Below are 27,640 nucleotides of genomic sequence, written 5' to 3'. Positions count from 1 at the left end.
CCTAGGACCATATCCAGTTTTGAACAACCCTGAATACATAAGAATGCTTGCTCTGGAAGTCTCCTGGCACTCCTGAGGTTCTTTTCCTCCACATCAGTAATGTGCAGACATACAGATATTTTGGCAGACAAGGGATGGGTCTCGAAGGTACTCAGGCCCAAAGCAATCAGAGTATTTAGGTGCACACCTAGCAAGGGGTTTGTTTGAAGTACTGTACTCAGTTTGGTCTGTAACACCTGTAACTGTGTTACAGTTAATGTCTCATTTCTGCAGGGAAACCTTTTGCAAAACATGATTTTATTGTGAGTGCTTTCACAAATGTATCTGACTTTCGCTGCCCAACTTGCCTACAAATCCCTGCTAGGATTTTTTTTCTGGCACTTGAGTAGTCTCAGAAAACTTCCAATTATGTTTCTAGATGGGTTTCTGTGTTCAAAAATTTTTGTACTAATGTGAAAGTAAGCAAGTTTGTTATCTTTTGATCTTTTGCATGTTTTCATTTCAACTCTAAACAACATGTATTTTATAATTGCGTATAATTATGTAATTATATCAATTTTTTAGTATTGTCAGAAGCTTTTAAAAAGTTTGGTGCTTTTTAAAAATTCAGCTTTACTATTTTAATATTACACTGATGAGTTGTTTCTCTTTCGTGCTTTGCATGGACAATATTTCTGGTAAGGCAGATGTAGATTGAGTGTAGCAATTTTTTAGCATAAAGAAATTGGTTATAATATCTGCTTTCTCAATTTATTGATTAGCCCAGGAAAGTTCGATAGCTAACTGAGGGTTTCAAAACTGTCAAAATATTCAGTGACAAGTTGATGTTGACATAATTGAAGTTGAATGTATTAAGTTTGTCTTAGTGATCTAGAAATCAATGCATTTTAATACTGACTTTGTTCTGGGCTGAATCCAAAGTACAGTGAAGGGCCTAATATTGTGAAAAACTAAACTTTTTCTTTAATTGTGCAGCTCTCAGCCATTTCAGATAGTGGTGAGCATATCAAGTAGGTAGGTCTAATTATGGACAGAGAGGAAAAGGTTTCTTGACAGTGTGCAGAGATTAATTAGTGTAACAAAAAATAGTGGAATATTTAAAATTAGCCTAGTCTGTGCTTATATGTTGTTGGCATTATAGCATATCCTCAAAGCCTTTGACAGTTTTGAACAAAAGTTACCTTTTACTTCAAAACACAACAGCAAATCCATATAATTCCATAGACCCCCAAATAGTTTTTGTTTGAATGAGCCTGTTTTTGTGACTCTCACAGAAATCTATTTTCAGTTTTCTTCTGATGGATTAATAGAAAAGCTGCATTTACTAGAACTGCCAAATGCTACATTTGACAAGAAATTAAATCTCTTTTAAAAACAAGGAATAGCACAAGCTGCATCTTAGATTTATGCTAGTGCCATTGAATTTAGGCACTTGAAAACAATTTTAAAAGCACATTTTACACACAACAGAAACCTGTAAGCAAATTGAAAGTGCTGTTTAGGATTCATAGAGGAACAAAATGCATACTCCATCTCTGACATAATTTGTCTTGAGGTTTATGAAATAATTTTTCATCGGATTATAATATTTAAAGTAATTAAAGATACAATTTGCTATTTAATAAACAATGTGTTTCATAACTTCATTAAAGATGCTGCCTTTCTTAATTGTAATGGTCCAAAAGGTTGTCAGTGAACTGTACATTAACTGCAGAGATAATAATGATTTTATATGCTAATAATTTTTAAATTAATAACTCATGTAGTTTTTCAGCCACACTGGGAAAATAATTTGCATTCTTAAAGCTTACTTTGGTGTTAACCACTTTACTTGGGTAGAGTGGATATCCTTGTATAAAATGTTCATTTGTTTTACATTAGCACTAATGCAAGCATGCAGGACGCACTGGTGTGAAAGGATTAAAAGCAACAGCATTAAACAAGCATGAACATTTCAGAGAGAAATACTTCTTAGAGGGACCTATTGGGACTGTGTAACTTGATTTTCTATTTATTGATCTTGGTTTTGTGACTATTTGAAACTATTTGGAGGATCTTCCTATTGTAGTACTGCAAATACAAAAATGTGCACCAAGCAAACATTAAGGAGCATGCTCACTCCCAGGTAGATTTGTGTGCCTTGGTTGACTTTAGCATGGGTTGGATGCCTTTCTAGAGAAAACATATGCTCCCTCGGGAGCATTTGCATCATCACTGCAGGTAATTTGAGAAGTGCCATTTTAACTTTCTGACATCTCTTTGTCATAGACATCTCTTCATGGACTGGAAAGGGGCATACAGTCCTACCTCACTGATACTTGATCACAAAAACTTTTTGCTTAAAATAAGTATAAATTTCCCATTTGGAATGTTTTACTTCACCAAGAGAATAAGTTTAGGAGGAGGAGGGAGCTTCTGTGCATGTCTGTGCTGGTGTCTGCACCTACAAGCCAAGTACCTGACCCACCATCTTCGTGACCATGTTTCGCTCCATGTTCCTGACTGCTTGTCATTGAGGAGGCATTTGCAGATGTGCACCTCCATTTCTCTGTCTGTTTTCTAGATAGTAACCTTATAGCATCTGAGGTTCAACTGCATTGTATTTTTGACCCGGTCTCAGATTTAATACCCTGTCATCAGTATGGCAAATGCCCACGGAAAATGCAGGCACTTGACGGAAATGGTATAATTAGTTAATAACAATACTCTGTCTTTATGTAAAATTTTATATGAAATGCCACATATGCTGTTCGTGAGAAAGCAATTCAGGTTTAGTTAATAGAATAAATGACAGTTAGTTCTGTCATTTGCCCTTACTCAGAACAGGATTTGGTCAAAGCATGAACTTGCTTAATTTTTTTTCCAATATGGAAAAGTATGAAGGGGTAGCTATGGAGTAACTTTAACGTTTCTGAACTGATCTACCTGTGTAGGAGAGTATCAGTTTAACAGGATATTTACATGGAATTCCTTGCTACAGCTGCTTTTAAAAGGAAAGGCAGATAAATATGTGCTTAATGATAAGGACATTGATGTGTAGGGGGTAAATTACCTGAGTGAGAATGCTCATTGACCCTCCAGCATGTTACAAGAATGTCATGTTTGTTGCAGGGTATTTTGTACTGACAATATGTGACAATCTGAGAAGATAAAGCCTCTGATGACACATACTTATTATTCACCTGCAATTATAAAACTCTGTGTGCTTTTTTTCATAATTCATAGTGAACACTGGAGCATAATCATGTTGAAAGTGTCTCTTCAGAATGTTGCTTTAAAGAAATGAGTAAGAAAATCTTCTCAAATGTTTTGATAGATGATTCATGGCCCTGGAGCTGCTGATGAGGAGCCAACATAGCCAAGTCTATAAATATGCAGTTACGAGAACTCTGGAAACATGAATTCTGGTAGTGTGACAGATTCAAAAAGCACTTTTTCTACTGGAGTAGGTTTCTAAAGTTGCTCTCTTCCTGTTCTACATTCAGATGCCATTGTCTAATTAGGCTAATTGGCTGGCAAATTTGCCAGCTTTTAAATAAAATTAGTTTGGAGGTGAGAGAACAAATACCATCAGAAACCTGATTTATTCTTTCTTTCCATAATAATTGTTTCTTTTTAACTGAGCAGAGCTAAGCTTTATTATTTCTAGGAAATTTCTGTTTAATTTACTGTATATGACATGTTTCCAGAAGAAATGAATATTGGCAGCCTATTACTAAACCTTTAAGCAAAGTAATCATAATAGAGAAACTGACCTCCACCTTACCTGGCAGTAATGGATAAAGCTCTAGCAAATAAGTTACCTGATGTTATTTTAACAAATTCAACTTGCCTTAAGTCAGTACATGTGCATTTTCCTGTGTTTCTCATTGCTTGTGAAGATCCAAAATACACTGAGGGTAATGAGAATGAATGATAGCTTAGATGTGTTCTTTCCTTGAACTGCTGGTTGTATTAAATCCACAGCTCCTGTGCAGACCTACAAATCTATAACATCCGTTTCAGATGAATTTGGAAACAAGGGGCTGTGTTCTTTTATTCTTGGTGCAGAGATTAAAATTGATCACAGCAGACACAAGGGAGCAGATTTGAGTATCACAGCTCAATGTGGTTAACTGGGATAGTGCAGGGCTCCTGTACTCCTTAACTGTGCACATACAGGTTACAAATATTATTGATTGCAAGGGTCAAGGGAGGCTGCAGGGAGGTTATGTTGCATGATGCTATTTGATAATTTTTAAGGGACAAGAGCTATGGACTCTCATAGCATCTGGGACAGGTCCAGTTTAAACCTGACAAATGGAGATTTATGTTTGTGTGAGCTGGCAAAGCCCTTCAGGTAGAAATAATAAATGGAAATTTGATAGGATGTGTTTTTTTTATCATAGGTCAAATATTGTGCTGTAGAAAAAGAGAAAAAAAAGATATAACTATTACCTTTTCATCAGAATGCACTGATGATAGGTTTTCAGTTGTAGATCTGTGCTGCAGGATAATGAATAATGTTTAGAAGTCTTTTCTTGAGGCATCGTTTTAAAATATATATGGAGATGGTTTACCTGAAGTGATTAAAAAATGCAGTGTAGGCGAATGATACAGTAGTAATTACTGAATATGTTTTATAGTATCTTTTTGTTCTTTCATGTGGACAAAACCAGTATATAGATATGCTAAGATTTAACATGAGAGAATATAATACTTAATAAAGACCTGGGAAAAAAATTTTTTCCTATATTGAAATTTCACATTGAGTACTAATTACTCATTAGCTTTAGGAAGACCTTACTGAATTACATTGATGACTTATACATATGGAGAAAAAAAAGCTGAACCCTTGTAATGGTATAAAAATAGGAATGACCAGAAAGTCCTGTATTTTGCAAATATTACTTAGCATGTGAGATTTTCTTCCTGAAGGAGTAAGTTTTTATGAATATTTCATATTGATCCAGTTGCACAGGGTGCAAAGCTGTGATTGACTCAGCCTATTGTTTCATAGTCACTATATTGAAACAGAATGGAAGTACTGTACAGCTGAGGATAGTTGTGGGTTTAAGACAAATGGGTGTAGTAAGATATTTCTATGATTCTTTACTCCTCTCTTCCATCAAATTTAGGAAACAATATTATAAAAATCAGTGTTTAGAATTGCAACACAGATCCCACCTATTGGCTATTATGTTCCTAATATATCAAAAATGCAGGTTGATTTTAGGTAGTATAAGCTGATGCTGTCTCAGTATACCTCATTGCAGCTTCCTTGCTGTACAGTGCCTGAGGTCTGACAAAGGTGCTATTCCAGAATATTAATGACTTAATTACTCCTCATATATTTTCACAAGATGAATTTGCTGCCTTTGATGGGTGTTTTTCAGCTGTTGCTTTGTGATAGTGTAGAGGCTTGGTATTTATTTTTCTTCATGATGCCAACTAAGTATTTGTGGTTTTTTATTTGTGAATGTTTATCATCCATTTTGTTCTCATTTTATCCATTCCCTCTGTATTTTTTGTATGTGGCCTCTATTGATCCAGCTTTTCAAGATTTTTTTCCCATATTTAAATGAAAAATTAACATGAAGAGATCTTTTCTGTGCTAACATTTGGTTTTCCCTTTATAAATTTTCATTTGCTTAGATTATTTCAATATAACAGCATGACTGCTTATAAACAGGGCATATTAGACAGTTTAGTTATAATGAGTCTGCTTGAGGGAAGTTATTGTTTCCATTGCAAACAGGTATTTTCTGGTTTCTTTTCAGGAGTCTGTTGCTCCCAGTCTCGCAATCCAGTTTATTTTGTTTTCACTTCCACGTATTTGGGTTTTCTGTATTGGATAAAAAAATCACTTTACTGTGACATACAGTTTCTGAGATGATAGATTTTTTTGTGTCCTTCAAGTTACTGATAGGCAGTCCCTGAGGAGGTGATCTTGCCTTGGGGCCACTCAGCACTGTTTACTGAACACAAGGAAGCATTGGGACCAGTTTCTGTTCCTTAGAGTGGCGCAGTATCACATGGCAAATATCATCTGGCTGGTGTCTGGAGGAAACACAGCCCCCCACAACACCGTCTGTCCTTTGGCAGGTTACTGCTAGGAAAAAACTTGTAAAAGGAAGAGGGAAAGGAGCTGACAACATTAGTGTGTCAGATCTGAAACTTCAGCCTTCCTGGTTCAAGATTGCCCCTGAAAAATGACAGCTCAAGTCCGTGGTGGGAAGTGACCAAATTCCAGTCAGAATAAAATCTGGTTTAGCTCTGTTTTGAGCAGACTGGAGCAAGCTCTGCTCCTGGGTGGAATGATGCATTCTTGTGGTAGAGATGGATTGGACTCAGACTGCTAAATGCATTTTCGCTAGTGACCTTTTCAAATTTGTCGCCAGTATAATAAATGTTGCCAAGATGACTTAAGAAAGGTTTGCAGCAATATTCCACTTTATTTTTTACAGCAGATGTTTCTTCAGTTACTCTGTATTACAATTTACAGAACTCTTATGTTCTACAAATCAAGATTCATAGCAAAGTGTTTCAATGCTTTAAGTCCTGCAATAAACAACACCAGGCAGAACAGAACCAGAGGGAAGGTAAGCAGACGTCTGCATTCATCCTTCTCTGTGGTAGGGTTTGCTTCATAGTGCTTTTCACATTTCAGCAAGTTCATTCACCAGGGCTACCAGCTAACTTCATATCATCCTCAACTTGATTACTTCAAATATGGGGAACATTAAGTATCAGTTTCCAAACACAGAAGAAAGGCTAGAACTACCATCTGTTTCTTAATTTAGAAATCTGTATGTTTTTACAACCTAGTATCACTTCTTCTAGTGTGTCCTTTAAAAAATTAGGTTTTAAAAACACTTAGTGATACTATATGCTTCAGTTCTGAGGTACATATTTTTAAAGAGTGCTTTTAGAGGATAAGGGCTCAAAATGTTGAGTTCAAAATCTTCATCGTGCTTAAATGAATAGCCTGATATTGAGATTTGAAAAATTATTACATAATTTTTCAGGTCTTTGTTTTATCACCTTGAAACACTGATTTTTTGAAATTAAAATACAGTATTTTAGTCATACTTGAGTGTTGTCCTATTAAAATTCAAAGCACAGGTCTCATAAATTGATCATAATAAAATTAAAAGCAGCATTTAAGACTAGAGGTAGGCTGTAGAGGCCTTGAGTAAAGCTGGAGTGATTACAGTAGTTTCACGAATACAAGCCGCACGGATTATAAGCCGCACCCCCGGTGCCTCGACAATGTTGCTGTCTTTGTCAATAGATAAGCCGCACCCCGAATATTAGCCGCACTTTCGTTCGTCGCGAGAATCCGTGCGCAGCTTTCACAAATTGGCCAATTAGTAACAGGATCGCGGCATAGCGGGCTTTACTGGCTCGGGGAGGGGCCAGGCAGGCTCGGCCCGCTCATGGTTGCTGACGGGGCCAGCCGGGTGGTGCTGCAGTCGCCGCCGGGCTCACTGGCCCCCCTCTCCCGTCAGCACCGCCCCGCCGCTGCGTTTACGTACTCGCCCTGCCGCCGCTGCCAGGCTCGCCGACCGCCCCCTCCCATCTGCACCGCCGCCGCGTTTCCTCGCCCTGGCCGGCACTGCAGGCCCCCGCACCGCCGGGCTCCCCCACGCTGCTGGCCCCGATTCTGCTGGGCTTCCCCCGCTGCCAGGCAGCCCCACCCGCCGGCCTTCCTGCTTCTGCCATGCTCCCCTGCATTGCTAGCCCCAGTTCTCCCGGGCTCCCCCGCCCTGCTGGCCCGGGCTCTGTCGCCCCCCCTGCCCCGCCCTGCTGGCTCAGGCTCTGCCGCCCGCCCCCCACACTGCTGACCCCGCCTCTGCCAGGCTTTCCCACCTCAGCCGGGGCCGGCCGGGCTCCAGCTTGGCTTGGGGCTGCCGCGGGCTCTCACTTCCGTGTTGGCAGCTTTTAGAATTTTGTTAATGTATTAGCCGCCCCGGAATATTGGCCGCACTTCCGGGTTTCCACCAAAATTTTGGTCAAATTGGTGCGGCTTGTATTCGTGAAATTACTGTACAACAAAATCAGATGAGGGGTGGAGTCTATATCTGATAGGACTAATGAGTTATGGTTCATCTTTGGACACTTTGGCTGACATTAGATGTCAGCCTAATCTGATCATGGGGTCACTAAATGTGGTGAGGGCAGACCACAGAGCTGCAGGGTTTGTGTCCCATGCTCAGGCAGACAACACTGATTGTGTTGTCATAATCCTAATTTCCATCACTCACATGGATTGATTCTGAACTCTGCCTGTTGTTCCCATCTGCACTTTCTGATGCCTAACTCATGTGAATTTTGGATGCCTCTAAACTGGGCTTGAACAATTGGTGCTCTAAGAAAAACTGGATTATAAAACCAAATTTAGTTCTCAACAATCTGACTGCCTCAGTCCTATTATTTCTTTACCATTTTCAAGAGTTCAGATACTTGTCTCTGTGAATAATTTAGCAACAAAGTAAGGTGTGCGACCTACAGACTGCATTGCTTCCAGGTTCAGCTGCTTATCCAGAGGTTTCTAAAAACCATGGTATGGATATAGCTGTTCAATTTAGAATGCACTGCAGCAGTTGTGTATGGCTCATGCTGCTGGATGTGAAGTGTGTTTTCACATATGCTGTACACACTGTTCATTCTAACTTGAGGGTTAACCCTCTTGTAGTTCTTTTACTTTTTTCCCTTTTAATTTTCTATGAATGAGGCCTTTAGCCATCGTTAGGGAATAACTCCTAAAAACCTTGCAAGCATACCTCTGCCAAAGAAAATAAATCATTAATAAAAACTACACAAAAGGAGCAGAAAATATTACAAAATTAATATACCAGGCTTACAGAGAAAACAAATTTGAAGGAGCCACCTGCTGTGGAGATGAGGCAGTAATCTCAACAGCAGGAAATAAAGGGAGAGAGGGAGAAAATACAAAAGCATAGACATTAAAAAAGTAATTAAAACACTTATCTCCATCGACATACATATCAAACAAAAAAAATCAACCACCTAGAAAACATAGTCTATTGAACGTCACAACAGGAAGTAACAAAGCTGTCCCCATAAAAAAGTCTCCAGCAAAATGAGAGAGATTCTTTACAAATACAAACCTTAAAAGTATTTACTGAAGTGCTAATCACTAATAGACTGACCTTGAGAAAAGCTGAGCACTTGCAGAATATTTGCAACTTTTCTGAAAAACTAGATGCTCAGTATCAAACCTTTAAAAATGCAGAGAAAGTTGCTCTCTAGATACCAATGTTTGTCTGTTCCATGCATGGTGCATGTCATAGCATGAGCTGTAGTGGTGTGCTTAGTATAATCAGCTCTGGGGGCACAGCTTAAACACTGTATTTGGATTATGCATTTCAATGTAGTTCATTTCTAAATTGTGCAGTATTGACCCATGGACAGCAATGTTAGCAGTATGGATATGGGTGAATGTAGCTTCTTAGAAACAAATAGAGCATTATCCCACTGCATACAAGTAGTTTCTATCATGTCTAGGTAAAACTATAAATTTGACAGTTATGAAAGTTTAAAGTTTCAGTGTTATCCTTCAAGAAAATATCATATTTAAAACTCATGGTCCAATGTATATATATCATGGATTGAGTGACATTAAATATAATGTTTTAAATATATAGATTTTGATCTCCAGTTCCCCAGCTCACAAAAGAGACTTGTTCAAGAAGATCAGAGCAATCAGAAATATTAAAGTAGTGCTTATGTGCTTGGATTTCAAAGTGTGCCATGTACCTTTGTAGTCACAGTCTAACCATATGGTACCTGTAGCTGCAAGTCTCTGTGCAAGTGTGAAATGTCATCAGATGTGCTACATCTGAAATGTTTTTGTATGGGCACACAAGGAGCACGTTGGAACACTCAGTGTGTGAGAAGGTGGGGACATGGGACAAAATGGTGCTTTTCTGTTAGTTCAGAAGGACCCTTTCAGGAGACAAATGATGGATTTAGAATTTACCTTGCGAGGGAAATTACCTTAGCTCTGAATCTACCTTAGCATATCCTTTTAAGAAAATTAAAACAAAAAACATGAACAAACTTTATTAACAAAAATAATTTATCAGAAAATGTAGTGTCTTCTGTAAAATTCACATCAGTCTCTGGCCATCAGCTTTCCAAGGCTCCTTTCCTCAGGACACATGAAGGGGCACAGCCTTTTCCTGACCAGAGGTGCAGAACTGCTGCTGCAGAATCTGTGCTGCCTCCTTCCAGACTGCTCGAATTTGTTATGCTGAGAAGCAGGCTGGGACTCAGCTTGTCTGGGCTCAGCCTCTCAGATATTATTTCAGAAGATTTGCATTGCCACCAGAACAGATGTGCAGAAAATCAATCCTGTGTTTCTTCTCTCCAGTTTTGTATGAGATGCATGGATTTTTCTCATTCTCAGTAATATCTGCTTCCTACCCAGTCCTAGGATTTTCTATAATGGAGGCCATGAAGGACAGAAGAAGAGTTTTCCTTGTAAATGTGATTTTAAAAAATCTGGTTGAACTCTGAAACAGAAGCATGGAGATGGTAAAAAGGTGGAAAGATGTCCTTGCCCTCTATCTTTCTAGCTCCAGATGTGTAAGGCAAGGGAACATTAAAAAAACCAAAATCCATAAATTGGTGAATGGGGTTTGATATTTGGCTTCCTTGATTTAAATGTTAGGAAAAAGAATGTGCATAGCCAGTCAATCACATTTTGGTTTTTTTTGATTGAATTTGGATAAATTTATGAATGCGATGACATTTCAAAACAAATTTGAAAGATTCGATACAAAAAATGTCTTCACTTTTAAACAGTAGCTCTTGGTATTTTCAAACACAATTAAAAATGAAGGCAACAAACCTTTTCAGTGTTTGATATGAAAATGAGAAAAAGAAATTGTGCTCTAGTTAGTTTTGTCTCTATAGGCTCTTGTATATTTACCCTTCACCTTCAGCTCCATTTTTTTTCGGTCTGGAGACGTGTTTTTAGTCAGCTGCCAGTGAAAACTACATTTGACCCTTATCAAGGACGAGAGCTTATTTTGTGTGTCAGTTATTAAGATCGGTTGAGAAGTTCATTTGAAACTGCAAATTTGCCCAACCAAGTCAGATTTTAGTAATCCAAACAGTAAGTTCAGACTCAGAAGCATAACTGTTGCTGGGGAGAGGGGATTTGATCAAAATAGGAGATAGATATGCAGTGCCTGTACTTGCTTTGGTTTCCCTTTCCAGATCAGGCTCATAGTTACAGTAGTAGCAGACTTGGCTGATTGATGTGTTGACATGCCTGGATTTATTTGATGCAGAACCGAGCGGACTTGGTGCCCTGCTCTGCAAACCAATCCCTTACATTGTCTATGCACCACTCTGGTACTGCCTTGTACATCTGACAAATTTACTCTAATCATTTAGCAATTCATATCTCAACAGCACTAGGGAATTGTTTCTAAATTTTCTTTAAAAGGAAACAATGGACTTGAGACTGTGCATGAAGAAAATGGATATGCAGCAGTATTGTGGGAACAGAGAGTACAAGATCTTAATAGGAGGCAGATGATATTTTTGCTAATGCATCTGTGCACAGATATATTTATATGTAAAGGATATAAAAATGGGAAGTTAAAGTCTGTGTTTTCCAAAGCCACTATTATAGTGGTTAAGGACTTTGGAAAGTATATGGTGTGTCATACGTGGGAGAGGATTTGGTGCAGAGGAATTGCACACTGGAGAAGGAGTTGTGGATTCAAATGAAGGAAGGAAGCAAACAGAGTAGTGATGCCTACTGAAAGATAGTGTCTGCAGATGGAAGGCAGAGCTCAGCAAACCAGAGAGTCAGGAATCAAGATGAAATGCTTTCTGTGCTGCACCTGACCCAGATTGGGACTGTCTAGGTTAGATTTTGCAAAGCTGAACTAGATCTGTCATGCAAGCTGTTACTTTCACAATGTTTCTACTTTCTCTATTCTTAGTAAACACAGTTTTCCACAGCCCATGAGGCTTCATTGCGTGGTTTGGGTATCAGAAGTTGTTCCTTGGCATCAGCAAGCAAAGGAGCTGAGGCTTCAGGAAGCCCAGGGCTGTGGCTGCAGAAGATGAGGGGCTCAGCATAGCCCTGTGTTTGTGTAAGGATGTGCAGAAGCCCTCCAGGCACCACCAAGGGAGCTGCCTTTCTAAGCTGCCTTCTCTTGCTTGCCCTTCAATAGAGCTGCTCTTCAGTGCAGGAGAGGGAAATAATTGTTAGCACAGGATTTTAATGCAGATTATTTAAAGACAGGAGGTGTGGAGTAGTGATAGATCATTTCAGAACACGAAATGCCAAACAATAAATAAAAAAGTATTTTAGATGGCTTGCAAGCAGATTTGGAGAACACAGAACTGACTTACTTGGCTTCAGCCTAAAAGCTAGGGAAAAGACCTTACATTTTTCTAAACATTTTTTCTTGGGTGACTCTTGGCTATTTTGTACTAGTACGTGAATTACCTTTTTCTAAAGGAAAAGGATCTAAAGGATCTCTCTGATTTATCTTCAAAGAGTATTTTTCTTGGTTCATTATTTTGACCTAAATTGTGTCTTTCATAGGTGACTAGATTTTTTTAAATTTTATTTTTTCTCTAAAACTATTTGCTCAAAACTGTATTTTTCCTGTACAGCTATTTTTTCCGTTAAATATTCTCTCTCCCAACAGGCTGTTGGCTATTTATCAATATTTGATCTCACTGTAAAGCATACTTCTGTGGGGTGGATGTTTATTATGAAATGGTGTCTCTAAAGTGAATCTTATCTGTTCTTGATCTCTTTCTCAGTCTGCCTCTTTCTTAACTTGCCTAGTGGCTTGAAGAAATACTAAATCTCTCTATTTTAACAACAGTAAATGCAGTCATTACAATAGCAAATACTGAACAGCTAAAGGAAATGCATCAGAATCCAGTATAGCTTCCAGCAGGTGCTTAGCAAAGAGCTTCAATCTGTGCTAAGTGTTTATAAGTACATTTCCTTCAAATGTAAATATCACAAAACTGTTTTTCAGGAAGTTTTCAGCAAAATGAAAATAGTAAAATAAATAGCAGATAATGCCACGTCTATTGACTACCTCTTTGGCAGTTGTTTGGTCATATCAGCCAGGCTAAACATTATTGAACCCAATGCATTCTTACCCAACTCCTTTGATTTCAGTGATACCTAACTAGTGGTGAACCTAGAAAAAGAACATTGCAACACTTCCTTTATTATACTCTTTATTCAGCCTATGGGAGCTAAAGTACTGATGCTGTTAGAGACCAAATAGTTTTCATTAGGAGATGATAAAAGCAGCAAAAAGTGAGTGGGGAAAAATATTTTGAGGGTTTCTGTTTGGATTTGAATGGAGATACATATTAGGTGGAAGGGAAATTATCTTTAATGCAGGCTGTACATCCCACTAATGACAAGAGTATTTCTCCCAAGAGTAAACAGAGGCTTCTGAGTTGGTTTATGGCTATCTCAACAGAAGTGGTTGCATTACTCTGTCTTCTGCCTGCAGGCAGTCACTGAGAGCTTTTCCTGAGGTACTTTTCTTGCCATAGATGATTTTGCAATATATACATAGAGGAAATTCTATGCCCTTTTAAAAATAGTTTCTTTAATGCATTTTACATATTGTACTTTCAATAGTACTAAGTATTTCTGGCAGCCTCTTAAGATATCCATTATTCATTATTCACTAACTGAAATTCCAGTCTACCCAGAAAGTACAGCATTTAAAGGTCTTGAAGTTCAGGGCGTGCTAGTATTTTTTAACCTTATTTTTCTCTATATCCAACTATAGATCAATGTTGGTTTCAAAGTCAGGTGTTCAGCAACTGAGTCATGATTTTTCTTTATAAATAGAGATCAAATTTCAGGGTTTTAAAAATTTTCTTTCTGACTTGTAAGCCTTTTGAATTCACTGAGACTATATTTTGTTTTGCTTCACTGAAACTAATAAATCTAAAAATGTATTTAATTTTTCTAGTATTATAGTAACTTCATTCATAGTTCTAGAGATTCAAAAAACTTCCTTCATATAGGTAACTCATGAAAAAGTACTAAGTTTTCTCATTATGTAGTTCTGGTTGTATGCTGTACTGAGATAGATTTTTGTTGCTTCATTGATATAAAACGACCCCAAACCTTCCCTATTTGGAAAAGTGCTTCTCAACGTGCAGTTCTGCATTATTGTAGATGCTAAAATTGTGTTATTAGGGTTTTCTAGACCAGTATGTCTCAAAGAGGATCAATGTTATTCTGCTGCCACCCATGCCTGAGAATGGAGAGAGCACAGATTGCTTTGTATGCTCCAGTTCTTCCTGCTTGCTCTGAGGGTTCCTCAGTGCTACTATGTTTTCGTAGGAAAATTGTTGACATTTACTCCATTTCAGGATGTAATTATGAATTAGTATACTTCTGATAATATTACGGGGCTTTAGATGTAAATACAAAAGTTGATGCTGTTGAAAATACCCTGATTGCATTTGCATGAATAAAATGGCTTAACTGGTATGTCAGCTGGGCTGGCTTTTTGTGCTGTCCAACCATTCATACCAAAATGAGATTATGTTCTTTGGTAACTGGAAGATGTTTTTTTCTGCTTTCTTTTAACTGAAAGGTATTTGTTGTAGTAAATCCTTGTCTGTATCCTACAGATTCTGTCTAAATGTGTGCTTTTAATAACTAGGAATAAATGGCAGCTGATCAGGACTTCAGGGTTTTGAGAACATAATCAAGAATGGTAAAAAAATGATGGTATACAAATACTCACAGATCAAACCTACAGGAGTGCCATTTGTCCTCCTCCCCTCATCAGTTAAGCTGTTTGTTACTGCCTCATTTCTATTATCTGCTCTTGCACCCTGTTCTCTCTAATCCCTTCCCCTGCATTTGTTTTGTTATGAGTTCTACAAGTACACGCATTGTTGAGGAACATGATTTTCAAGTGCCTGTACTATTAAAACAATCACCAGTTATATAAGCTGCAGATTACAGATGTGATCATTTGCAATATTCTTTTGGAAACGTCTAAGGGTTTGTAAAAGTGCTTGTCTTGACAATGTTTTTGAGAATATGTTTATAATTCAAACTATATGTTGGTCACTAAAATTTCCTGTGTAATTCTGATGTGCCATAAAATATCTATTTCAGGTTTGCCAGAACCAAACAGAGACAGTATATTCCAAGGACTGACAACAAGTCAAGGATTCTACACATCTAAAGACTTCTTGCCTTTGGTAGCAATGGCAAGTAAACCAGGTGTGTGGTACTGTGTTCTTGTTGTAATCACATCCAGTAAGTCATTAGCAGTCGTTATTAAATTGGACTGTCTGGCTACAAAGCAGCACATCCAGTTACCTTCCACTGAATATGTCTGGGACAGGGTTTTCTCTTGGTGAGTAGCAACCTCAGGAGCATGGTCAGGAAAGTTAATCCCAGAGATTATAACCTGAATAATCATACATACAAACTGAAACTTATGGCAAATGATTTCCCCTAATTAGTTATATTTGTTATTTTGAATTATAGTGAAAAGATGACATAAGTTCTCCTTTGTATAAAGTATCTTGATAAAAGTAGTACATATATAATGGTTGGAAAAAATATGATATTATAAAGGTGTTTCTGATTTATATAAGCAGCTGATTTGTAGATTGTTGATAAATTCTTTTACTTGATCCTAAGCCATGTGCTGCAGGTTTTACAGGCACATTTAAATCAGCACTAGTTCCTTACCCAATGAACTTATGGTCTAAGACTCAGGACAACAGGAGTATGACAGGAGTTAATGAGAAATTACTCAGTTCATAGGCACCAAATGCAGTCTTGTTTTATGGTTTCACATCTTTCTTTGAGCACAGAGATAGCTGCTTTTGCTCCCTGAGGAGTACAGATGCTTTCAGTGTCCCTGAATATGAACTCATAAGCCCCAAATATGTGATTTTTATGTCCATTTCTCCATGGTCTAGATTCCCTGGACAAAAAAAAAAAAATTAAAGAAATTAATGTACAATTTTTATTTTTTTTTAATTAGGGACACTGTGGTATTTTACAGATGACTTCATACAACTTCTTTTAGCTACAAACTGATTTTCATTTCAGCATTCAGAAATTTCTTTTAGTATGATATAGGATTGCCTGCTAATTTAGTAGACTTTTCTTAAACACTTTTAAGGAATCTGTGGCAGATTATTCTGCTTATAAAAGTAAAGTTTATTACCCCCTTTGATACTAAATATTTCACAAGTGAAATTCTGCGTCCCATCTGTCCCATTTCTTTGCTGTTTTCATCAAATGCTTATTTCTGTCTGTTTTCCTAAGCTCAAAGTAATCTTAAATGATTTGGGAGAAAAGGGTTTTCTTTTTGAAGACAGAGATGTTTAAAAATAAAACATTGAGAATATGTAGTGCAACACATTCATGGATTAACAAAAGAAAAGTAAATTCTGAAAAACAATCCTCTCTTGAAACAATTTGTCTAAAAATACTTAGTAGAATTCTGAGAAGATATGTAGCAGTTGTGTGCTGTAAGTCACTTGCCTGCATGAGGATCTATATCCTGTGATCCATATATTTCAAAATATTGCAAAGTAGCCCTCTTGATTTGCTAGCATATGTGACAATATGTTTTTTTTAATATTGAGTCTACAATGGGTAAAAATATGAGCTTGGAAGAACTAACCTTTTCTGATTGACAGTAATAGATAGCTCTTTGGTGTTGTCTGTTAATTAACATGGTCTCTTTTACTTAATTTTCCCAGCGTCTGTCTGAAGCTGTATCCACCTTTTGCTCTCTAAGGCATGGAATTTTAAAATAAAATAGACACGTACTGCATCCTACTCTATCCTCCTTTTTTCACTGTGACAGTTACCTAAATAATAGACATAATAGACTTATTCATGGTAAAATACATATTCTGCCTGCTCATTAATTCTGAATGCCACTTGTTAATATACTTTCCTCCAAAAGGGTTTCCTCTCACAAATACATAGCTGTGAATTTACCTTAGGAGCCTGTTCCCAAGAGCAAAGTGGGCTGCTCTGACTGATCCCTTCTAGACTCAGACTCTAATGGCACTCTGAGCTGCCAGCCCCCTGTTTCACTGCTACTTTTTCCACTGCTCAATTGGTATGAAGTATTAATTTCACTAAAAATAAATGAGAAAAGTTTAGAGAGGATTTTAGACTAAGAATCCTATTAAATAAATACTAAATGTGGCACCACATACATGGGAGGGAGAGATTATATCATTTGTCATACATTAAGCATTTTTCAAATGGAGAGAGAATAGGTGTATTAGGATGTTTTTTTCTCACTCTGCTTGTATGTCTAAATGAGAAGGATTATTTACTTCAATAATACTTGTGTTCCACAATTGCATGTGAAAATCTGCTATAGTAGGATACTTGAGTTAAAGTACAATAGATAAATGGCCAGCTCAGTGCCTCCTGACTGGAACTGGCCTGGACTCAGAATATAGCTTGTATTATTTATGTCGTTATTTTTCAAGTTACAACCATTTGCCTAATCAAGTTACTTGTACTTAAACATATGATGAAGTGCAGTCTCATCCAGGGAGCATATACAGTTCAGTTTTACTTAACTATTTATTGATAATTGAATCATCATATACAAGCTGTAGATGATAAACACATAATGTTGTCATTTTTCCTATGTAACTTTAAAAATGATTTGTAGAAAACTACTGTAGCTTAAACATTTTCTTCCAGTGGAAGTACTAGGAATTACTGTAACAATATTCTTTTCCTTCATGTTCAGCTGATGAATAGCCTCAGAGAATCATGTCACAGCCAGAACAGTGCCAGTGCTTTATAGAAATCTGTGGGGACTTATGTTGGTCTACTATTACACAAAACTATAACTATCAACAACTGGTCATGTTTTTTGTTGTTGTTGTTTTACTCTGTTTTGGGGTTTGGTTTGTAGTTTGGTTTTTGTTTTGTTTTTTTGGGTTTTTTTGTTTTGTTTTGTTTTTTTAGCCGGGAGGATAATGAATCTGATGAGAGATAAACTTACTTTTTTGAATAAAAAGAACTCACAATTCTAGTTTCAACCTGACAGGACCCACAATCCTACAAACATGTTGTCATTTGAATTCTTTCTCAATAGAAAGATGCAGCTGCTTAGACTACTGACTATGAAATTATGTATATGAGCATATCTTAAAAGGGGGAATAAAACTGTCTTTCAGTGGAGCAGAATAATTTGATAGTGACACTCCATGCTTGGAAACTGTAAGATGCAATTTTACACTGCTTTGAGTACAAGTACCTTTTGAGCTGTCATGCAGAAATGGTTTCTCTACTTGAAAATGGGGTTTTCCTTTTATCTTTCAGGGATGTGTGCCTGTCACTCTCCGCTGCCATCAATCCATGGGACTGTGATTGTACTCGGGGCAGGAGACACTGCTTTTGACTGTGCAACATCTGCTCTGCGCTGCGGAGCTCGTCGCGTGTTTGTGGTCTTCAGGAAGGGATTCACTCATATCAGGGCAGTCCCAGAAGAGGTAAACTGAATGGCAGCATTTCTGAGAAGGCATCTTAGTTACTGCTATGAGGCTTGAAAGTGTGCTGTAGGCACTTAACAGACATCTGCTAAAGGATTTGTTTATAAAAATGCTCTTAAAAAGTAGGAATGTTTATTAAAGAGCTGAGGCTCACTTTGTATACTCTGCATTTAAATCATTTTCCATTGTTGTATCTGTTTTCTGAGAAACAAGTCAGAGAGATGTATTTGTAAGCAGGGGATAGAATTTCTTGTTGAGTTAGGAAATGAACTAAAATTTTCCAATCTTGAAGTCAAACAGCCATTAGAGTACTGTAGGTGGCTCTTCAGATCATGGTTAGATACTAGAATGATACCTTCTGGCTGTTTGAGGAATCTCAGTGGTTTTTACATTGCCTTGTGAGCCTATAAAAGACTTCTTTTCTTTCTGGTAAAAAAATTACTGTGATTTTGGCTTTAAATCACTGTCAGTGACCATGAAGCCATGTTATTCATTACATATTTCAGCATTTAATGTGGCTTTTAGTTTGGCTTTGCGCTTTGGCATTTATCAGGTCATCTGCATATTTTGGAATTAATCTGCTTCCTCAATTTATGTGTACTACAGGAGGTTTTTTCAGATTATGATTCCTTATTTTGGTAGTCCTTTTCTGTTTTCATTTATTTGGTACGCTACACTTCTGTAGATGTGAGACTAGCACACCATCTAATGCATCTTTAATGAGACTGATGGTAGTTTGGTTGTCTGTTTCAAGAAGGTGGGCCCCCTAGGTCTTCCAGAAGGGGAATGGAGCTGCAAATAATGCAATAGAGGGCTTCTTGGTACATGATTTACTTCTGTTGCTCTTCAGTCAGGAGTTCTAGACACTGAGATTCCTGAAGACATTGCATAAACTCATGTGCTACTCAGATTCTTACTATAGTCTGAACCAAAATGTTTTATAGAAACCTGGGTAAATTTCTAAAAGTTGTTAGTGTTTTTACTCATCCAGTCATGCAGTGGGCCTTGAAAAGAGTAAAATAAAAGTAGCTTCATTTAGTCATGATAGAATCATGTCAGGTGGGATATTACATATTCAAAAAGTTGTGTAAATGGAGACAGTCAAATTCTGAAGATGATTGACTTAAGCAGGTTTACCACAGCAGAGACTCAGAAGATCTGAAGTGTGGATTGTCACTCAGAAAACTGCTGCTTGTGCATGGTAGTCAGCATTTAATACAATCTTAAAATCATAATAAACACAAATCAGGGCATGGACTAAGTTATTACTAGGCCACTTATGTAAAGTTATGATATTCCTATAAGAGAAATTTTTAACTCTCAAAGTTAAACATATTAAAAGTAATGGAAAAATAAGAAAATGTATTGGAGAAATATTTGCCTTGAAAGTTTACCTACTGCCACTGCTTGATTTGATAGCATGAGAGACTCTGAAGTTGACAGTAAGATGACTGTCTGCACAGCGGACATAGCTGATTTCTACTATAGAAGAATCCGTGGTAACATCTTGAGTCATAAAAATGTTTTCTGTTTGGTTGATTTGGGTTTTTTTCCCATGAAAATACAGCATGTTAAAACTATATATTTTATTGCTTCTACTTTACAGATGGAACTTGCAAAAGAAGAGAAGTGTGAATTTCTGCCTTTCCTCTCTCCTCGGAAAGTTGTTCTTAAAGGTGGACAAATTGTTGCTATGGAATTTGTTCGAACTGAGCAAGACAGCGATGGAAACTGGAGAGAAGACGAGGATCAGCTTGTCCGTCTGAAAGCTGACGTGGTGATCAGTGCCTTTGGCTCCATTTTAAGTGACAATAAAGGTAACCCTGGCTAAAGCAAATAAAGATTGTTCTTTTAGCTGCAGCCATGTCCTGTCCTGTAACAGTTTTGTAAAATGGGTCTTCTGGAGGTTACTCAGCTTGTGATGCTGGTCCTCTTACAGGAGTTTGTCCTCCAGGTACATCTTTTAGAAAAAGATTTGAGGGTCTGGTAGCTGGGCTCTTCTGTCTATTGCTGTATAGAGCTGGAACTAAGCACAGAAGTACAATTTCTCAGCATATATTTTTCTTCTCAGTGCAATGGAATCTCAAAGAAACTCTTGGGAATTGCTTCTGGTCTCATTAATTAACTCTAGAGAAACTCATTATATTACATCTTTAAGCTGAACTGATCTGATCTCTGAATTTTTTTTTTTTTTTTTTTTTTAACCTAGCAAATTAAACAGGCATTGAAGTATTCATTATTCTGGTTCAGCTGGTCTGGGTATTACTTATTTCTTGTGCATGTACAAGAGAACTGTGACTTTTCTCTTACACAGTATTTCCTAGTTGGACTTTACAAGGTTTAGTCTTAAAAATTAGCAATTACTTAATTCTGTATTAAAGATGCAGAAATTGGCACATTGATGACATTTCAGAGATTGGATAAATTTTCTGCATTCAGCAGAGATGAACATGAATGCAGTTAAGAACTTGGGAACTGAGCAGTGTTTAGACTGTTCTCTGGCACTAGGTTAGACTAAGGAGTTCAGGCACATACATTGAATGTGCGTCCAAAGTTAAAAACACTGACTCAGCTGAAGACGCTGATAAAACGAGGAGATGTTCAGCTTGGAGATGGTCATCTAGGTTAGCAGCTTCTGAAAGCTTTATTGAACAATGTGCTTGCCTCTCCAGGGCATGGTCATGCTAGCCAGTTAACCCATGACATGTTGTCATGGTCCTTTGGGTATAAATGCTCTGACAGAGGACTTGCAAAGTGCCTCGGATAGCACAAGATCAGAAAATTTGGTATTCAAAATTGCTTAGTGTAATGTACTTTTGTGAATCTTTGCAGTCAAGGAAAATGGTAAATCCCAAGTGATGCAAGCAGGCTGTAAACCTGAATGATGTTCTGGCAGTCCCTGCTCAATATCCAGTTGTATAGAATAGGAAACCCTCATGCAACCATGAGAAGAGTCTAAACCCTCTCCTACGGTAAAAAGAAGGATCAGCCTGGTATTTTGAGGAACATGTGAAGTCAATACCAGGAGAAATCCTATCCTGTGTGTGCTACTACTGCTTTGGGGTAGTTTCTTGCATCCTAGGCTGTTTCTAGACAGGGACTGCACCAAGCAATTTACAGTGCTCCTTACTCAGGGCTGCCTGCTGGGCTGCTGCTGCCTCTGACTCTACAGGGCACAGGAGAGAACAGACTCCCTTTCCTCTTGGAGCTGTATTGCTGTGGAAAGACGCTGCCATTTGTGTGGGCCATATTTCAGGGCTCACTCTAACCTACAGGAAGCAAGAAGATGATTATTTAAGATCTTTTTTTAATAGATTCATTAACTACTCTGATGATGGCATTGATCGACTGAGAATTTTGGCAGATTTTGTTGGTGTTGTTTTTAAAATGCTTTGTTTAGGTTTTTGGAAGTTTTTCTAGAATCTCATGTGGTAAATCAGTATTAACCTATGCAATCAATATATTTTGTTGTTATTCACAGACCCCATGATACAGGAGTGATTCTGATTTCTCCCACATTAAAAATTACCTCAATTAAAAGATTGAACTTACTGTGCTGCTTAGCCATAGTACTGTGCCAGTCTTGTATTTCCTAGGGCGCATTCACAGTCTAAATTAATTGTTGAGAGGTTTTTAAATAGGAACATAAAATGGGAGGGGAACAGTCATGCAGTGAGCTGATCATGAGAGAAGAGTGTCATTTACTTTGGGGGTGAGCAAAACACCTCTGTTTCATGCTGTATTTTGGGTGAAACTGCTGTTAGAAAAGCAATCAAATAAAAAGGAAAAATGCAAGTCATTTGTTTTGGATGTCGTGAAAGTGAAAAGAAACTAAGACTTGAGTGCATAAAGTGCTTATTTTGAGCATACCATTTCAGTTGCTTTTAAGTTTTTTATTTTTTAAGCTGTCTTAATGAAAGTCAAATTTGCTTTTCACCATTGAGCTGGATAACGACCAAAACTCCAGACTACTTCAGTGTACATAACAAAAAGAAATTAAAAAGAAAAAAAGCCAAAACACCAAAACATCACAGTGTTTTGTTATGGTTTTTTGTTTGTGTGGTTGATTGGTTTTTCTAAATGAGGTACACTTCTGTATTGAAGATATGGAAATATTCAGGTATTCCCCATCAAAAGATGGAGATGAGAATACTTGAGGCACTCAAAACCGGACAATGCCATGAGCAAACTGATTTGACTTGGAACTTGATCTAACTTTGAAGGGAATGGAATAGGCAACCTCCAGAGGGCTCTTCTCATCTCAATTATTCTCTGACTGGGTGACTCAGGTGCAGGTTGAATAAACATGTTAATTGCTGCTCATACAAAGAGCTCTATCAATTGACCTAATTCGTAAGGCACCTCAGGGAACTGCAAATGCACTGTTGGTATGGGCTAAGATAGCAGGTTATGTCCTATAAAGTGGTTCTGCTGATAAAAGAATAAAGAAAATACTGTCAAAACCAGAGAGATTAAAATTAGACTTAGCCCTGGTTCAACAAAGTATTCAGGGCAGCCTTGATGCTCATGTTTCAAAGTTTTATAAGAAACCATAAGTGTGTGGGTGACTGAGCAGAAATAGCTGATAGGTTAGAAAGTTTTTTCTAGTCTATTATCTTCAACAAGATGATTCCTATTCTTGCTTGGTAACTATTAAATTTGCAACTGAGATTCCATGTGTTTGCAATAGGCATTAATATTTTTTGTTTTGTTAAAACAACATGCTGATTGTGGTTTTAAGCAACAGTTCTAGTGGGTATTCATCCTCCTGTTGGGAATCATATAATGCATCACTTCATAAAATGAAACTAGGAATCATTTTTTTGTACTGGAGTTGCTTATAGATGAAACAGGGGAGTTGCCTTCTAGACTGTTTCAGGAAGGTTACCAGTAAAAAACCAGTCCAAAAAGTTGTTCAAATCCAACTACTGCGGATGGAGTAAGAAAAATGTTTTACTTCTTCTTGAAGAATAATTTTTTTGCAAGTATAAGCTGCTTTAGTTTAACTGCCAAGCTTAACAGAGCCTTCAAGCGATTGTAACTGACCCACAAAAATAAAGAGCTGTGGGAGGAGTTTTATAATTTTCTTTCAGTTCTTGCTTTTTTGCTTAGTTTGTTATTTTTGAGGTTTATAATGTATTAGTGAATTATTGAAATATCTTGTCACCATTCCTAATTGCAGCTACTCAACACATACAATTGCAATTCTGTGTGCTCCCTCACACTGTGTTCAGCCTCTACGTTCTACCTAAAACCAGTACCATTGGTTTTAAAGTCTGAACTTTGAATAACCCTTTTCTAATCTATTTCCTTCTGATAAGCAAAGGCAACAATACTTTTGGACTGCGGAATTTTGTAGTAAATGCCCTTGTTCTTATTTATTTTCATGAATTTCCAAAGAGAACCGTGGAGAAAGTATGGAAAATAGTGCTCAAAATGCACTACAAAATTCAGTGCAGAACAAAGGACTAAACCAGAATAGGGGACTGGAAACCTAAGTTTAGTTTGACACTCTGTTTAGCAGGCAGAAGTAAAGAGGAAGAATTCCCATGTAACCAGAACACTGAATCTTAGCATGATAATGTCTATTTTATTTTCATGGAACGGCAAAAAAAAAAAAAAAAGAAAAAATATCCAAGAAAAATCCAAGTACAACTTTCGTAAAAATAATCCCAGAAATAGTAAGTTATTTGTGAACCAAAATATGTCTTATTAAAATGTTGGTATTAGCTGGCTATTGCATCATGACTGAAGGGAAAAACTTTATTTCACAATTCCAGGAATCATTCACAACTTTCAGTTATTTTGCTTTTAGTACAACCGTCATTTTTCCTGGAAACTGCAGTAGCAAGCCCCAAGCTTATTGCTCCCCTAGAATAGTTCAACGTACAGTCAAGATAACTTTTCCCAAGTTGTTTACAATTTATACTTTTACCCACTCATAGGTAATTTTTATATCTGCAGTTTGAGAAGCGTTTTCTAGGGAACAAAGGAAAAGAAGTTTGCTGAGCTGTGACTTCGTAAGTGAAAAAGATTTTAGTTTTCCTTTGATCAAATATAGAACTCCAAATGGCACAGAAACCAGAAGTTCTGGAACTCAGAAGAACTGTTGAGTTTCTTCATAGAGCCTGCTCAGACAACTGGGTAACTTTGACCTCCGAGTACTGAAGCCTTGACTATCTAATGAGAGAGTAAAAGGGAGGAAGAAGGGCTGTGATACCCCAGCTGGGAGTGCCCTGGCATCTCCTGCTAGCACAGCATCTGCCTCACACCAACAGGCTTTGAGTCACCAGATTTGTAGCAAAATTGTTATATAAAACTGAAATTTATATCCATTCAAAGATTCCTATTGAAATAGGCAGGAGTTTTCCTGCTGAGTCATTTGGAATAGGATTTTTCTCCACAAATAGGTTTCCTGAATGAGTTTGGCTGCAGCAGTTCCACACACTGAAATGGTTACCCATTCCCAATATCCAAAAGTGACTTCATGATGATTTCTAAAGCCCTGTTTACTTAGGGCAGAAATTCTGCTTTTTAACTTGATAGACATCAGACACTTCTGCTTGCTGGTGACAGACAGAAAGCAGTCAGTAGCAGCTTGAAGCAGGATTCTCTCCCACTATAACTGGACCCAGTTTTATCCAGTCAAACCCCTTTTTAATCCTCTTCAGGACAGTAGTGGGGTAGAGAATGTTGGAAGCATGTTTGTGCCTTTCTTTGTTTGCTGGGCATTTAGACTGGGCAGTGTGAGCAGTTAATCTGCTAGTGGATGTGACAGCTGTAGTTATACATTTTAGATTAAGAAAGTTACAGTATATTTGTATTTTTCAGAAGTGATGCTGCTATTCACTTTAAAGGAATTCTGTAAGATGGATATCAAAAATAACATTAATGAGCTACTAAAGCTAAAATTATAGGAACTTACGAAATTGGTTAAACATAAAAACCATTAAACTGTTTATTGAAGCTTCACAGATATACTGCAGCTAATGAGCATTTCTGCTATTTAAATAAGCCCAAATTGAACACACATTACATAGATGCATAATTAGTCATGGCAGTCACACAGAGACTCACTTTTAAAGCTTTATTTGAGGAATCTTTTCCATTTGATTTGTTTTGTTAATTAAAATATTTTTTCTGTATTCACTTATATTTTAATATTGTTTCTGCAAATGCTATAATTTGCTGCTGTGTTTCCATTTGTGTTTGTTTGCTCTGTGAATATAGCGAATTTGGAAAATATATTCAGCACTGTCCTTTTGTTTGGTATTATTTATGTTAGAATCACTTGATAGCAGTAGAATAATTAAATTGTATGGTGTCTTTCATCCAGAAGGATCTTTTCAAATGATATATAATATCTCACTAGGCTGGGGAGGAGATGGCAGCACAAACACAGGATTGTAGTTTGGATTTTCAAGATAAAAGATATGTTCATTTTAAACTTTGAAGACTGAAACTGAGAAGGTGAAGGTTTTCAAAGATACTCTTTACCTCTGTCCCAAATCATGCACCAAATATTTAATATGTGTTTTGCTTGTTGTTCAATGTCAAACACCAATTCAGAGAATCAAAAATTCAAGCTCATGTTTGGCTCTTGGGCCCTCTCTCACCCTTGCAGGGGCAGAGAAGGGACTTTCCCTTCTGAAGACAAAAGCTCTCCCCTTCTTTGTGCAGGTGGTCTAGGAGGTGATTCCCTTCAGCCTCCCAGCTGCACCACCCAGCTCTATCAGATCCAGATTGTGAGGGTGTTAGGAGCCCTTACAGAAAATGCTTTTGAACCATGCCCCTTTTTTTAGTATAACCTAAATCTTTGAGATTATAAGAAAGAAAGAAAGAAAGAAAGAAATAGCTGCTGGATGCCATGTCAACCTTGCCACCAGGGAAATGTTCTTTCTTGATTTTAAAAGTACTGCTCAGGCAGACAAATCCCCACGCCTGGAGAGATGTTTCAGGTGAAGATATGTTGGGCATTCTTCACACTCAAAAAGCTTTTGGTATAATTATGTCCAGACAGCTATTTTAGAGCAAAGCAATTCAAAGAGATTTGAGAAATGTATAGATACAGGATAACAGAGGTAATACCCTATTTTTCCACAGGATGAAATCAGCAGTCAGAACTTCCAGTTTTACATAATTTCTTTTGAAAAACTGCATTTTCAACAGCACATTGTCCTCAGACACCTTTACTGCAGTCCAGTCCTGTCTCAGACAGAAGTTGTCTATTAAATCCCGAGGACCAAATCCTGCAGTACCAACTTTTCCTCTGCTTTTTTCCAAACATGTCTTTACAAGCCTGTACATATTTAACTTGTGAGAGCTGTCTAGACCACATGCTGAGATGGTACCACTGCATGCAATAATTTATCCTATATATGACAAATATAAGATGATCAAAAGCTTTCTTGAAGTACAGACAGTCTGAGGCACAAAGAGAAAGTTAATGTATCGATTTCTGAAGGATTTTTTATTAAACTGCTATCAGCCAACTCTTTCCTTTAAAAAAACCCACACAAACAGAAAAAGCTCAAACCCAAACAAACCAAACCCCTCATTTTCCAGATGCAAAATGTCTCAGTCTGAAGGTTGTGTTCCTTGTCATCTTTCAGTAATTTAGATATTTTTACAGGAAATAGTTTCTTAAGTTTTTGAGTTTGTTACTACCCAAATATTATTTTTGTCAACTTAAGACACATGTATATGCCAGGTGGGAGAGACTGTGCAAGAAATAGGTCCTGCAGATAGATTAAATGCTTCTGGTAGAAAATCTGTTTCAGTCTTTCAGCTTAGTACTGACTCGAGCTTCCAAACAAGTTGCAAAAAATTCGAATTTGAGTCCTCTGGATATGTTTGTACTGTAGAATAAGTTACTGCAGATAAAGCTATATAGCCCCCCCTATTTTGATTGATACCATCAAAATTTGCTAAAAATATTTATTGAAAAGATTAGTCTCTTAATGAAGCTACCTTAAAATACTTGTGAAAATAGTAATTTAAAAAATACTGACAGAATATTTTTCTGAGCATTTATTTGTATTTAATGACATTTATATAATGCCATGTAGTATAATTTTCTTTTTTTGCATCTACATTATTTGGAGGAAAA

The 27,640-nt window shown here is 37.3% G+C and overlaps 1 protein-coding gene across 2 annotated transcripts in view; it reads left to right on the top strand.

Annotated features, from left to right (window-relative positions):
* The window catches only part of DPYD (dihydropyrimidine dehydrogenase), a 341,070-nt gene that overhangs the window by 147,257 nt on the left and 166,173 nt on the right, over positions 1-27,640 (top strand). For both annotated transcript variants that reach the window (XM_033067795.1, XM_033067796.1), the window contains exons 9-11: positions 15,155-15,262; positions 18,362-18,531; positions 20,138-20,348. In XM_033067795.1, coding sequence (XP_032923686.1) covers positions 15,155-15,262; positions 18,362-18,531; positions 20,138-20,348 — 489 coding nt within the window. The remainder of the gene's footprint in view (positions 1-15,154; positions 15,263-18,361; positions 18,532-20,137; positions 20,349-27,640) is intronic.

Source organism: Catharus ustulatus, chromosome 9, assembly GCF_009819885.2.
Source record: "Catharus ustulatus isolate bCatUst1 chromosome 9, bCatUst1.pri.v2, whole genome shotgun sequence".
Classification (NCBI taxonomy): Eukaryota; Metazoa; Chordata; class Aves; order Passeriformes; family Turdidae; genus Catharus; species Catharus ustulatus.
The sequence above is the reverse complement of the archived record's forward strand: the minus strand, read 5'-3'. Positions and strand labels throughout refer to the sequence as shown.